Source organism: Scomber scombrus, chromosome 14 (assembly GCF_963691925.1).
Source record: "Scomber scombrus chromosome 14, fScoSco1.1, whole genome shotgun sequence".
NCBI lineage: Eukaryota > Metazoa > Chordata > Actinopteri > Scombriformes > Scombridae > Scomber > Scomber scombrus.
The window spans coordinates 29,591,785-29,606,137 of NC_084983.1; the positions used below are offsets into that span (position 1 = coordinate 29,591,785).

A 14,353-nucleotide genomic window follows, 5' to 3' on the forward strand; every position below is an offset into this window, starting at 1 on the left:
GGAGCTCCAGAGCTGACGAATTACACCTGAACCAGACCGAAGTGTTGGTCTGCTGCTCCTCCTCCTCCTCCTCCTGCTGCTGCTGCTGCTCCTCCTGCTGCTCCTGCTGCTGCTGCTGCTGCTGCTGAGGGCTGAGAGACAAACAGAGTCACATGATTCATCATCAGTTCAGTTATTCAGGACTTTGTTTGTTGTCAGTATTTCCTGTAATGATCCAAGAATCACTGGAAGGATACAAACATCCTGTACTGTTGTATTCATGAGTTTTTCTGTCACTTACTGGTCTTGTTGCTTTTTGCTGGTTGGTTATGAACACACTGTGGTTTGAGCTCACACTAACACACCCTGAGCTACCCTCACTTCTGAATTTAACATTTACGATGTGACATTAAAAAGACGTGTGTGTCACGTCAGCTGCAGGACGAGTCCGAACATCGTGAGCGCTCAGTGAGTGTTATCAGTCAGCAGAGAAACCTCAGAGGTTTCCTCTCAACGTTTTAGTCTCCGTCCATCAGTTTCTGTTTCTGCTGAAAGAAAAAAACTCTCCAGCTTCAACATGCTCAATTTATCAGAAACTTTCAAATCAGGTTGTTTAAAACTAGAGACGATAAGTTTGGCTTCCAATTAGTCGATTAATAATTAATAATCAGTCAGAGGAACCAAACCACTACTTTTACTGTAATATTTTAATTACATCAAGCTCAGAGTAGTTTTACTTTGCTGTATCGGTATTTTTACTGAAGTAAAGGATCTGAATACTTCATCCACTTGAACATTTGTTTTATTAATATCGGGGGATGGGCGGGAACTTAAGAGAAAATATTTAAATATGAAGTTTTGGTCGCTGCACAGAAATGAGTTGTGTGGTTTGTGGTTCTTTTCATCGCTGAGTTTCAATTTGAACACTTCACAGCTTCACTGAGTCGTGTGAATGTGATGAAGGTGATAACACAGTGAGGATGTGAAGGTGTCAGATGTTTCCAGGTGAGACTTCATGAGGCCTCAGAGACTCTGAGACCTGCTGACTAATGAAGTCTCTGCTGAGTCGTGATTTATCATCAGAGAAACATTACGATGAAAAAAAGTTGACGTATTAAAAAATAGAAGAAGTCAAAGTTAGCCAATCAGAATAAGTCATAAATGAAACTTACATTTTATGTTGGTTCCATCTTCTCCCTGCAGAGACAGAAAAACATCAGGAATAAAAACATGAATAAAGAATCAAGTTAAACACTGATATACTGGATTAAACTGGAGAGTTCCTGAACATGCTCAGTAGCGTCTGCCTTACACAGAACTACTCTCAGAGACTGAAAATATGACCACTGTAGAAAGAATCTGTCTTATTAAGTTGTTTTTGTCCATTATTTAAACCTGAAAAAACAAAACCCTAACCCTTGCAACTGATCACAAGTTCCTGGGAGTCCGTCTGGCTGAGGATCTGACCTTCTCCACTAACACCACAACAGTCGTCAAAAAAGCCCAGAGGCGTCTCCTCCCCCTCCGGAGGTTCAGAAAGACAGGTCTCCCCACTCCTCATCTCACCACCTTCTGCAGGGGCACCATCTAAAGCATCCTTACATACAGCTTCACTTCCTGGTTTGGGAGCTGCAGGGCTTACGAACAACAGCAGCTCAACAGGATTGTGAAAACAGCGAGCAAAATCATTGGTGCCCCTCTACCTTCCCTGATGGAGATCTACAAGCAGCGCTGCATCCACAGAGCTGCCTCCATCATTCAGGACCCTCATCACCCCTCTCATGGACTGTTCTCCCTCCTGCCTTCTAGGAAGAGGTACAGGAGCATCTACAGCAGAACATCCAGAATACTGAACAGCTTCTTCTCAAAAGCTGTGAGGCTGGTGAATCGACTGCGCCCCCTCCCCACACACACACTCATATCCAACCCCCCCCCCCAGGCTGACAGCTAGCCATTTGGCAAAGACAATTGTTTTGTGTAGCACTTTAGTAAGGTCTGACTGATGGAACAAATTATTTTATTTTATACTTTATCTTTTATTTTATTAACTTTATTACATGTTTGAATGTTTTTAACATAGTTTTTTTTTACTACCCCTTTTTCTCTAATGCACTGCAAAGAGCTGGTGAAAAACAACTTTCCGTTTCAGCCTGTGTATGTAAATGCATGTGTGTGAAATGACAATAGAAATCTTGAATCTTGATCTTGACATGACCTCCATCACGGTCGACTGACCACAGCTTCCTCTCATGATTTAAACTAAAAAACATTTTCTCACAGCAGAGTCAGTGTTGAACTTCCCTCTCTGTGTCTGTTGGTGGTTAAAAACAAAACTTACCGATAACGACAACGACGCTCGCTGTGACCAAAGCGATCAACAGGAGCAGAACACACACCAGAACCACAGGAACGCTGCCACCGTCCTGGTCCTCCTGCTGTGGCTGTAAAACATAAAAATAAACACAAATATTGTTTTACTTTTATTGTGAGAAATTAATATTTTAGGCATCAAAAGTAACATTTACATTCATTATTCTAATAGATGTTTGTCTAATTTTTTCTCATTTTCATGAACCGACATCATCATTCTAAATCTACAGGTATTAACATGGAGTTGTTTCCTCTCTGCAGCTATAACAGCTTCCACTCTTCTGGGAAGCTTTCTACAACATGTCGGAGTGTCTGAAGAGTGTTTGTGAGGTCAGACACTGATGATGGTCGAGAAGGTCTGGATCATAATCTCTGTTCTAGTTCATCCCAAAGCTGTTGGATGAGGTTGAGGTCAGGGTCCAGTCATGTCTTAATGGAGCTTCATTGTGCACTGGGGAACAGTCATGCTGGAACAGAATGAGCCTCCCCAAACTGTTCCCAGAAAGCTGGAAGCAAAGAATTGTTCATAATATCTCGGTATGCTGAAGCATGAAGATTTCTCTTCACTGGAACTAAGAGGCTGAACCCTAAAAAACATCCTCATACCATGTGCTGGACCTTCTTGAGGCCTTTCACGGTTCCCATTAGCCTGCAGGGTCCCAAGGTATTTGTAGCTGTCCTGAACATCTGCAGTGCTGTCTTCTGGTAGTTCAGCCCTCTCGGTTCTGATCCTCTTCCCTCTCTTTGGTCCCACCACACTTTAGTCTGATGTGGTTTCTGTAGATCCTGGTGATGTGGATCAGTGAGTCCATCCCTGGTGCATTCCTGACATACAGCTTGATGTCATCCATGTAGAGGAGGTGACTGATGGTTGCTCCGCTTTGGAACCGCTATCCGGCGCACCTCTTTGTGATGGTCTGGCTGAGGGTGTTCAGGTCTATAGTGGATAAGCTTGGTATAGAGTCTGAGTTGTGAGTGTGTGGGTGTGTGTGTTCCTTTCATATTTTTACTTCATATCTAATATTTCTTAGTCAAAGTTTCGTCTCCTTCATCACGTCCAGCCTCTAATGCAGATAAATGCTCTGCAGTTGTCAACACTAACATTATATATATGATAGAAGTAAATAAACCACAGAAATGTTTTCACAGTTTCATCTTGTCTTTTCACACGGGAAATCTTAGTCTTTCTCACCTCAGGGTCGATGCTATTTGAGGAAGTTGGGAGGCTCCATGTAGCGGTCACCTGACCTGCAGAACGAGGAAATGAAAGCAGCTGTTTTTTAAAGCAGCTGTGTCAGCAGCAGCATGATGTCATCACAAGGCTCAAGAAGGAAAAATATGGTCTGGATTTTATTTCAGAGATTCTGCTTTAAAGGTTAATGATGAAGATGAAGAATCACGATCGGTCAAACATGCTCTGTTTATCTGAAAAATGTACGATACAAACGACTCAACTGTTATAATCAGCTGTTTAAATGTTAAAGTCTTTTACTGATTTATTTGCAAGTAACTTTGGCCAACAGTGACAATAAATACAGTTTAATATGTAAATCACTGTCTGTGTTGGAGTCGTACCTGATGTGTTTGTCGTATGTTCTGTCGTTTCTGTGGTTGGTGTTGACGTGGTCGACGGAGCTGAAACAGAAATCAGAGTCACATTAACAGAACTCATTAACATCAGTAACATCAGTAATATCTGTATTAACTGAGGTGCAAACAGAGGACAGAGCGACTGTGTTTGTGACTCTGATGCTCTCAGCTCAGGTGTTAAATGCAGTGAAGTTTAAACAGACGAGTACCAGCGTCTCTACTGTCTGATGTCATCGACTCTTCAGCCAATCAGGAGAGACGCTCTGACTTTACAACTGAACTAAAACCAGGACGCACACTTTTTATTTCTCTGACTGTGGAAATGTGAAGTTTTAACATCACAGATGATGAACGACAGCAACTACAATCTCCATGACAACATTAGTGACTCTAGAAAAAACAAAAGGCTGTTATCAGATTACAGTAACTATGGTAACGGGTCTCCAGTTGTGTTCAGTCCTGGACTTTATTTATCTTACACAAATATTCTGTCAGGAAAACAATTCAGTCGTTTTTTATGATTTCTTACCTTTCTCAATGGTCAGATCAATGTGATGTTTTTCATCATTGAACCAACCAGCTATCTGCACTAAGCATCCGTACCGTCCAGCATCTTCCTCTGTGGTCTTCAGGATCATCAGAGAAACATCTCCATCCTCCAGTCGTCCCAGTAACTGATACCTGCTGGAAGCTCTGGTTGTCACTTTATATCCGTCTGTGGAGATGATCTGGTTGTTGCAGCCTGAAGTTGGTATTGATCCTCGACCCCAACAGACTGCTGTTGGTCCGTTACTCTTGATGTTATATCTACAGGGCAGAGTGACGTCCTCACCTGCTCGACCAACAACCTTCCTGCTGCTGGATCCACTGACTGAAGACAGAAAGACAAACAGAGTCTGTTAATGACTTAAACAGCTTCAACTTTGTGTCTCAGATCCTTCCAGTCAGCAACTAAAATCTAAATTCTGCGTCTTCACTTAAAGATCTGATGATAAACAGATCATGTTGGTTTTCATCACATCCTGAAGAGACTCTTAATATTTTAACTGTTTAAATTGTCTGTTTTCTTTTTAACTTGTTGATTATTCTGAGCTGCACTTTGTGAATGAAACATGAAAAACTGTCTAAATAAAGTTTATTAACATTATAATTTATTGTATTATCTCCTGTGTAAAGTGTTGATGATGTAAAGTGAATATAAAGAGCAGATACCTGTGAGCAGAGCGAGCAGCAGCAGAGAGTTGAAGCGTCTGACCGTCATCATGATGACAAACTGACTAACTGACTAACTGACTGTTTTAAAGCTGATAAAAGTTTTCATCAGTTCAGGCAGCTGTGGTTTGGTCTGATGTTCCTGTTTTTAGCCGAGTGTTAAAAACTTGGTCAGAATAACTTCCTGGTGCAGGTAGTCGAGCGGTTAGGGCCTTTGCTGCATGTCACACCTCCCCCCCCCTTCTCTCCCATGATTTCCTGTCTCACTACTGTTTTATTAAAAGCTGTCTATGCCCAAACAGACATATATACAAACAGAACAGAACATTGTAATAAGAACACACAACCCCCACCCTAAAAAGAAAATTAAAGAGCATAAAAGAAGAAAAGAAAAAACAGGTCTGTGCACAAAGTCAATACACAAGATAACTTGGTGTAACCTATGTAGTTTAAATATGATTTCCAAATGTTCAAAAACATGTTGTATTGGTTTCTGAGAATGTATGTGATTTTTTTCCAAAGGGATGCAGCTGTTCGTCTCCATAGACCACCTGTCAACAGGGATATCAGACTTCCAGGAAACTGCAATGCACTTCTTGGCCACACAAAAAGCAATTTTCAAGAATTTAAGTTGTGCATTATTTAGAGAACCACGAATACTTGTAAAGTTCCCCAATAGACATAGTTCAGTGTCCAGTGGAATATTAACTCCTGTGATCCTGGTTAAAGTGGAGCAGATTTCATGCCAGAAAAGGCCTCACTTTGGTACATAGCCAGGTGCAGCGCAAGAAAGAGCCAATTTCAATATTACATTTAAAGCACATTTCTGACAGGCTGGCTTTGAATGAATGTAATTTTTCTGAGGTAAGGTTTAATTGATGTAGAATATTATAGTTAATCAATGTATACCGGGCGTTAATAGTAGCTGATAGTTCTGACATAGATCTGTCCAGAGTTGTTCATTAATTATAACATTAAGATCCGATTCCCATTTTGTTCCAGATGTATGCAGACCTGGTTTTGGGCCTTCATTCAACAATAGGCAATATAATAAGCATCCCCCTTAAGAAGCAATCTCTCAACATCATTCAGGATAGGCAAAGTCAATTCGGGACCCAAGTTAGCTCTCAGAAAGGATCTTTATTGGAGATAACAGAAAAAGAGTTTGATTGGACAAGTCATATTTCCTCTTCAGGTGTTCAAATGGCATGAGAAGTCCCTTGTTGAAGCAGTCCTCCAAGTGTTGGATTCCTTTATGATGCCATGAATCCAGGGTTTTGTTGTTTAGAGTCATTGGTATGAGTTAATTTTGTCTTAAAGGTGTTTTAGGTGACAGTCCCACTTTCAGTCCAAGGGTTTTATGAACCAAGAATAAGGCTTCCTGTTGGCTGCCTTCAGTATCAAACCAAACTACAAGTGTAATCCTGCAGTCAGTGTCGCCACCTGCTGGTCATAGAGCAGAACTACAGCAAAATATGAACAAATGAATGTAGATGTGTAGAAATGTAGAAATAAACACATTCATTTTTTACTAACATTGGGTTTAATTCAATATCACATCAAACTACAGTCGCTACCATCAATGTTTATTTGCTTTTATGTGTTTGTGTGTTAATATTTAAAGAAAATGAGCTTCTGCTTTTTATTGTATCAGCTCAGCATTTAAATCTTTCTGTGTAATATTTGTTAAACATTAATGCATCAACTCTTTTATAAATCTGTAAATAATGAATAAAAGTTGAGAATGTGTTCTTATCTCTCATGTCTTCATGTTAATAGTGACGAGTTATTTTCTGCTATAAATATTAAAGCAGCTGCTGTTTGTCTCCATCTAGTGGCAGAAACATCACAACACAGCTCTGCTCATTTAAACATTTAAACAGCTCTGTGCTCCTCTTCTACACATCAATAGATATCGAGGCAGAATTAATTCGCAATGCCTTACGTTGGGAGATGATTTTCAGGACTCAATTGGCTCTCATTCCCAGATGAATTCATTACACGCCATCATTTCTTAACATTTTCTCTCTCTATATATATACATGCTCAGGGCTCCTCAGCCTCTATCAGAGGTGCTGGTAGACCTCCACCTGTTTGCGGTCCACTGCCTTCTTTTGTTGGCAGAGTAAAGCTCAAATGTTTCTTATTCTTAGTTAAAATAGTGTAAAATGTTAATCTACTAAGCAGGATATTAGACAAGAGGACATATGTGTTAAACAGCTTTCTGTTGGAGGTTTAAATTAATACATGTTGAAATAGCCACTGAATTAATATTTACTCTGTTTAATAGCCGATGTCAAATATGAATAAAATCAAAGCGAGGTACAATCACTTCCCACTTTTTCACTTATATGCTACAATTTTAAGTGCGGTAAGTTAAGTCAGTGGAGTGGTGCATTAACACTGAAGCACTGACTCAGCAGCTGCTTCTCTCTCCTTAACGTCTGCAGTGGTTTCACTTTTTGTGAAATATATGTTCATATTCGCCACAGGCCTGCAGGGGGAGCTCCAGTTCCAGTGAGGTGATGTAACGCTAAATTGTTTTCTCAGTAGTTGCCATGGTGAATCAAGGTATCGGGGCTCCATCGATGATGATGGCTTTTTATAGCGGTCACACACGCACCAAACTCGAGGTGAACATACTCAGAGTTGATTTAACGAATTCAGATCAGCTGTTCTGGAACCGGATACGCAGAGTTTCCCATCTCACAGTTCAGGGTTAGACTCAGAGTTTGTTGAACCTCCTACCTGGAATTCCTCCCTGAACACTTACAGGTCATCAACATCCTCAATCATCACATGACGTGGACGCCGTCTGAAGCTCTCTGATTGGATGTTTCTTGCAGCAAAGCCCTCTGGGACTCGTAGTTGGTTTCTCTGCAGTCTTGAAGATTCAGAGTCTGGTTTGTTGCGACGGTTCAGGTCCGTCTCACAACTGATTCCTGCTGTCACTTTGTGTTATTCGTCTGCAGCTCGTCTTCCTCTCACACCCCAGGGACAGACCTCGTACACGGCTTTGCTGTAGCAGTCGGTCTGGTAGATGTTCCTCACCGCAGAACCTCGACGGTGGAGCTCCAGAGCCGACGAATTACACCTGAACCAGACCGAAGTGTTGGTCTGCTGCTCCTCCTCCTCCTCCTCCTGCTGCTGCTGCTGCTGCTGCTGTTGCTGCTGCTGCTGCTGCTGCTGCTGCTGATGATGATGCTGCTGCTGAGGGCTGAGAGACAAACAGAGTCACGCTTCATCATCAGTTCGGTTATTCAGGACTTTGTTTGGTGTCAGTATTTCCTGTAATGATCCATGAATCACTGGAAGGATACAAACATCCTGTGCTGTTGTATTCATGAGTTTTTCTGTCACTTACTGGTCTTGTTGCTTTATGCTGGTTGGTTATGAACACACTGTGGTTTGAGCTCACACTAACACACCCTGAGCTACCCTCACTTCTGAATTTAACATTTACGATGTGACATTAAAAAGACGCATGTGTCACGTCAGCTGCAGGATGAGTCCGAACATCCTGAGCACTCAGTGAGTGTTATCAGTCAGCAGAGAAACCTCAGAGGTTTCCTCTCAACGTTTTAGTCTCCGTCCATCAGTTTCTGTTTCTGCTGAAAGAAAAAAACTCTCCAGCTTCAACATGCTCAATTTATCAGGAACTTTGAAATCAGGTTGTTTAAAACTAGAGACGATAAGTTTGGCTTCCAATTAGTCGATTAATAATTAATAATCAGTCAGAGGAACCAAACCACTACTTTAACTGTTATACTTTAATCAAGCTCAGAGTAGTTTTACTTACTACTAAACTTACTAAAGTAAAGGATCCACTTGAACATTTGTTTTATTAATATCGGGGGATGGGCAGGAACTTAAGAGTAAATATTTAAGTATGATGTTTTGGTCGCTGAACAGAAATGAGTTGTGTTGTTTGTGGTTCTTTTCATCGCTGAGTTTCAGTTTGAACACTTCACAGCTTCACTGAGTCGTGTGAATGTGATGAAGGTGATAACACAGTGAGGATGTGAAGGTGTCAGATGTTTCCAGGTGAGACTTCATGAGTCCTCAGAGACTCTGAGACCTGCTGACTAATGAAGTCTCTGCTGAGTCGTGATTTATCATCAGAGAAACATAACGATGAAAAAAAGTTGACGTATTAAAAAATAGAAGAAGTTGAAGTTCACCAATCAGAGTGAGTCATGAATGAAACTTACATTTTATGTTGGTTCCATCTTCTTCCTGCAGAGACAGAAAAACATCAGGAATAAAAACATGAATAAAGAATCAAGTTAAACACTGATATACTGGATTAAACTAGAGAGTTCCTGAACATGCTCAGTAGCGTCTGCCTTACACAGAACTACTCTCAGAGACTGAAAACATGACCACTGTAGAAAGAATCTGTCTTATTAAGTTGTTTTTGTCCATTATTTAAACCTGAAAAAACAAAAACCCTAACCCTGGCAACTGATCACAAGTTCCTGGGTGTCCGTCTGGCTGAGGATCTGACCTTCTCCACTAACACCGCAACAGTCGTCAAAAAAGCCCAGAGGCGTCTCCTCCCCCTCCGGAGGTTCAGAAAGACAGGTCTCCCCACTCCTCATCTCACCACCTTCTGCAGGGGCACCATCTAAAGCATCCTTACATACAGCTTCACTTCCTGGTTTGGGAGCTGCAGGGCTTACGAACAGCAGCGAACCCAAAATGCTGCTAAATGTCGGTCTGAATGATGGAACGAATTATTTTATTTTAATAACTTTATTACATGTTTGAATGTTTTTAACGTAGTATTTTTTTACTACCCCTTTTTCTCTAATGCACTGCAAGGAGCTGGTGAGAAACAACTTTCCGTTTCAGCCTGTGTATGTAAATGCATGTGTGTGAAATGACAATAGAAATCTTGAATCTTGATCTTGACATGACCTCCATCACGGTCGACTGACCACAGCTTCCTCTCAGGATTTAAACTAAAAAACATTTTCTCACAGCAGAGTCAGTGTTGAACTTCCCTCTATGTGTCTGTTGATGTGTTTTTTGTTAAAAACAAAACTTACCGATAACGACGACGACGCTCGCTGTGACCAAAGCGATCAACGGGAGCAGAACACACACCAGAACCACAGGAACGCTGCCGCCCTCCTGGTCCTCCTGCTGCTGCTGTTGCTGCTGTAAAACATTGTGTTCTAGTAGATTCATGAGGTTCTATGAGCTGGGAGCAGTGTTCTAATAGGTTCATAAGGTTCTATGAGCTGGGAGCGCAGTGTTCTAGTAGATTCATAAGGTTCTATGAGCTGGGAGCGCAGTGTTCTAGTAGGTTCATAAGGTTCTATGAGCTGGGAGCGCAGTGTTCTAGTAGGTTCATAAGGTTCTATGAGCTGGGAGCGCAGTGTTCTTGTAAGTTCATAAGGTTCTATGAGCTGGGAGCGCAGTGTTCTTGTAGGTTCATAAGGTTCTATGAGCTGGGAGCACAGTGTTCTAGTAGGTTCAGGGGTTCCATGAGCTGGGAGCGCAGCGTTCTAGTAGGTTCATAAGGTTCTATGAGCTGGGAGCGCAGTGTTTTAGTAGGTTCATGAGGTTCTATGAGCTGGGAGCGCAGTGTTTTAGTAGGTTCATAAGGTTCTATGAGCTGGGAGCACAGTGTTCTAGTAGGTCCATAAGGTTTTCTATGAGCTGAGAGCACAGTGTTCTAGTAGGTTCATAAGGTTCTATGAGCTGGGAGCGCAGTGTTCTAGTAGGTTCATGAGGTTCTATAAGCTGGGAGCGCAGTGTTCTAGTAGGTTCATAAGGTTCTATGAGCTGGGAGCGCAGTGTTCTAGTAGGTTCATTAGGTTCTATGAGCTGGGAGCGCAGTGTTCTAGTAGGCTCATAAGGTTCTATGAGCTGGGAGCGCAGTGTTCTAGTAGGTTCATGAGGTTCTATGAGCTGGGAGCGCAGCGTTCTATTAGGTTCATGAGGTTCTATGAGCTCGGAGCGCAGCGTTCTAGTAGGTTCATAAGGTTCTATGAGCTGGGAGCGCAGTGTTCTAGTAGGTTCATAAGGTTCTATGAGCTGGGAGCACAGTGTTCTAGTAGGTTCATAAGGTTCTATGAGCTGGGAGCGCATCGTTCTAGTAGGTTCAGGGGTTCCATGAGCTGGGAGCGCAGCGTTCTAGTAGGTTCATAAGGTTCTATGAGCTGGGAGCGCAGTGTTTTAGTAGGTTCATGAGGTTCTATGAGCTGGGAGCACAGTGTTTTAGTAGGTTCATAAGGTTCTATGAGCTGGGAGCACAGTGTTCTAGTAGGTCCATAAGGTTTTCTATGAGCTGAGAGCGCAGTGTTCTAGTAGGTTCATAAGGTTCTATGAGCTGGGAGCGCAGTGTTCTAGTAGGTTCATGAGGTTCTATGAGCTGGGAGCGCAGCGTTCTATTAGGTTCATGAGGTTCTATGAGCTCGGAGCGCAGCGTTCTAGTAGGTTCATAAGGTTCTATGAGCTGGGAGCGCAGTGTTCTAGTAGGTTCATAAGGTTCTATGAGCTGGGAGCACAGTGTTCTAGTAGGTTCATAAGGTTCTATGAGCTGGGAGCACAGTGTTCTAGTAGGTCCATAAGGTTCTATGAGCTCTTTCAGATATGATGGAGCCTGATCATTAAGAGCTTTGGAAGTGAGGAGAAGGATTTTGAATTCAATTCTAGATTTTACAGGAAGCCGATGCAGTGAAGCCAAAATGCAGTAATGTTATCTTTCTAGTTTTTGTCAGCTGCATTCTGGACCAGCTGGAGAGTCTTTAGAGACTTGTTAGGGCAGCCTGCAGGTGATGTCAAGTTTGAACGTTTTTACAAACCCAAACCTTTAGTAAATCAGGCCCTATGTACCTCAGCACTTGTTGACCTGCTCTGTGACTTTACATGGTCTGTTGTTCCTGAACACTTCCACTCTTCAATAATACCACTAACAGCTGACTGTAGAATATCTAGCAGGAAGAAATTTAATGAACTGACTTATTTTAAAATATTCATCCTCTGACACCATGTCTGAATTCACTGAGCTCTTCAGAACGACTCATTCTTTCACTAATGTCCGTAAATGCAGACTGCATGGCTAGCTGCTTGATTTTATACAACTATGACTATAAAACACCTGAATTCAATGATTAACAGGTGTGTCCCAATACTTCTGTCCATATATGTGTAATGACCTGCAGTTGTCATCACTCACATTTTAAAGATTTGTTTGTATTTGTGTGAAGTTTATGACAGAAGTGAATAAACCACAGAAATGTTTTCACAGCTTCATCTTGTCCTTTAACAAACGAAATCTTTATCTCACCTCAGAGTCGATGCTGGTTGAGGAAGTTGTAGCGGTCACCTGACCTGCAGGACGAGGAAACAGATGATGTCATCATGAAGCTCAAGAAAAAAATAAAGGTCTAGATGTTATATCAGAGATTCTGGTTTAAAGGTTAATGATGAAGACATCTTATTTTCCACTCAGAGTGCATGTTTAGTGTGTGTTGGAGTCACATTAACAGAACTCATTAACATCAGTAACATCAGTAATGTCTGTATTAACTGAGGTGCAAACAGAGGACAGAGCGACTGTGTTTGTGACTCTGATGCTCTCAGCTCAGGTGTTAAATGCAGTGAAGTTTAAACAGACGAGTACCAGCGTCTCTACTGTCTGATGTCATCGACTCTTCAGCCAATCAGGAGAGACGCTCTGACTTTACAACTGAACTAAAACCAGGACGCACACTTTTTATGTCTCTGACTGTGGAAATGTGAAGTTTTAACATCACAGATGATGAACGACAGCATTAAAACAGAGTCTTCAGGCTCATTTATAGAAGCTCATTCAACACTTCTGAATGTCCTTCAACACAAACTGAAGAGTCGGTTTCAATTTAAGCTTCAGTGATAGAAACTAATTAGACACATTAAACAAGGACTTTACAAGTTGACTAAAGTTAAAGAGCAAAATATCAATGAGGAAGTTCAATGAAAACTACAATCTCCATGACAACGTTAGTGACATTGTCCAATTACATTGCACAAGAAAACAAGACAAAATTCATCAGGTGCAACATGAAAGTAAAGTGTTGAGTGTTGAGCAACCTTCCATAAATCAGCCTGTACAGATAAAACATGAGACTCATGCAGCTGTTATCAGTTTACTGTAACTATGGAAACGGGTCTCAGGTCATGGACAGTCCTCAGGTTTATGTTTATGAGTTTATCTCAAGAATCTGATCATTTTAGTGATTTCTTACCTTTCTCAATGGTCAGATCGATGTGATGTTTTTGGTCATTGAACCACCCAAATATGTCCACTCTGCATCCGTACAGTCCAGCACCTTCCTCTGTGGTGTTCAGGATCGTCAGAGAAACATCTCCATCCTCCAGTCGTCCCAGTAACTGATACCTGCTGGAAGCTCTAGTTGTCACTTTAGATCCGTCTGTGGAGATGATCTGGTTGTTGCAGCCTGAAGTTGGTATTGATCCTTGATTCCAACAAACTGCCCTTGGTCCGTTACTCTTGATGTTATATTTACAGGGCAGAGTGACGTCCTCACCTGCTCGACCAACAACCTTCCTGCTGCTGGATCCACTGACTGAAGACAGAAATACAAACAGAGTCTGTTAATGACTTAAACAGCTTCAACTTTGTGTTTCAGATCCTTCCAGTCAGCAACTAAAATCTAAATTCTGCGTCTTCACTTAAAGATCTGATGATAAACAGATCATGTTGGTTTTCATCACATCCTGAAGAGACTCTTAATATTTTAACTGTTTAAATTGTCTGTTTTATTTTTAACTTGTTGATTATTCTGAGCTGCACTTTGTGAATGAAACATGCAAAACTGTTTAAATAAAGTTTATTAACATTATGACTTATTGTATTATCTCCTGTGTAAAGTGTTGATGATGTAAAGTGAATATAAAGAGCAGATACCTGTGAGCAGAGCGAGCAGCAGCAGAGAGTTGAAGCGTCTGACCGTCATCATGATGACTAACTGACTAACTGACTGTTTTAAAGCTGCTGTGAGTCACCACAGCTGCTGCACACTGTAAAAAATCACTCTGATCACTGTTAAAACACAATGGACTAATTATGACAGTGAATGTTAGTTACAGCCCAACATTTAGTTTTCATTTACTAACTCATTAATTATGATACTAAGCCCAAAACAATTACATATCAGTAGTTTTTATTAACAATGTGAGTTGATGA

At 41.4% G+C, this 14,353-nt stretch overlaps 1 protein-coding gene across 1 annotated transcript; it reads right to left on the reverse strand.

Moving 5' to 3' along the window:
• Positions 1-3,059: 3,059 nt before the first annotated feature.
• LOC133993630 (T-cell immunoglobulin and mucin domain-containing protein 4-like) lies at positions 3,060-14,134 on the reverse strand. The gene is made up of 5 exons (XM_062432617.1): positions 14,075-14,134; positions 13,392-13,733; positions 3,925-3,984; positions 3,542-3,597; positions 3,060-3,239 (listed from the first exon to the last, which is right to left on the reverse strand). Exons 1-5 carry the CDS (start codon positions 14,124-14,126, stop codon positions 3,060-3,062), a joined length of 690 nt encoding a protein of 229 aa, XP_062288601.1. The 5' UTR covers positions 14,127-14,134.
• Between the last annotated feature and the right edge of the window lie 219 nt (positions 14,135-14,353).

Coding starts and splice junctions, on each gene's coding strand:
- LOC133993630 (XM_062432617.1), bottom strand. CDS start 14,126: ATGATGACGGTCAGACGCTTCAACTCTCTGCTGCTGCTCGCTCTGCTC. Junction 13,734..14,074: donor GCTGCTCGCTCTGCTCACAG/GTATCTGCTCTT, acceptor TTCTGTCTTCAG/TCAGTGGATCCAGCAGCAGG. Junction 3,598..3,924: donor ACATACGACAAACACATCAG/GTACGACTCCAA, acceptor CTCGTTCTGCAG/GTCAGGTGACCGCTACATGG.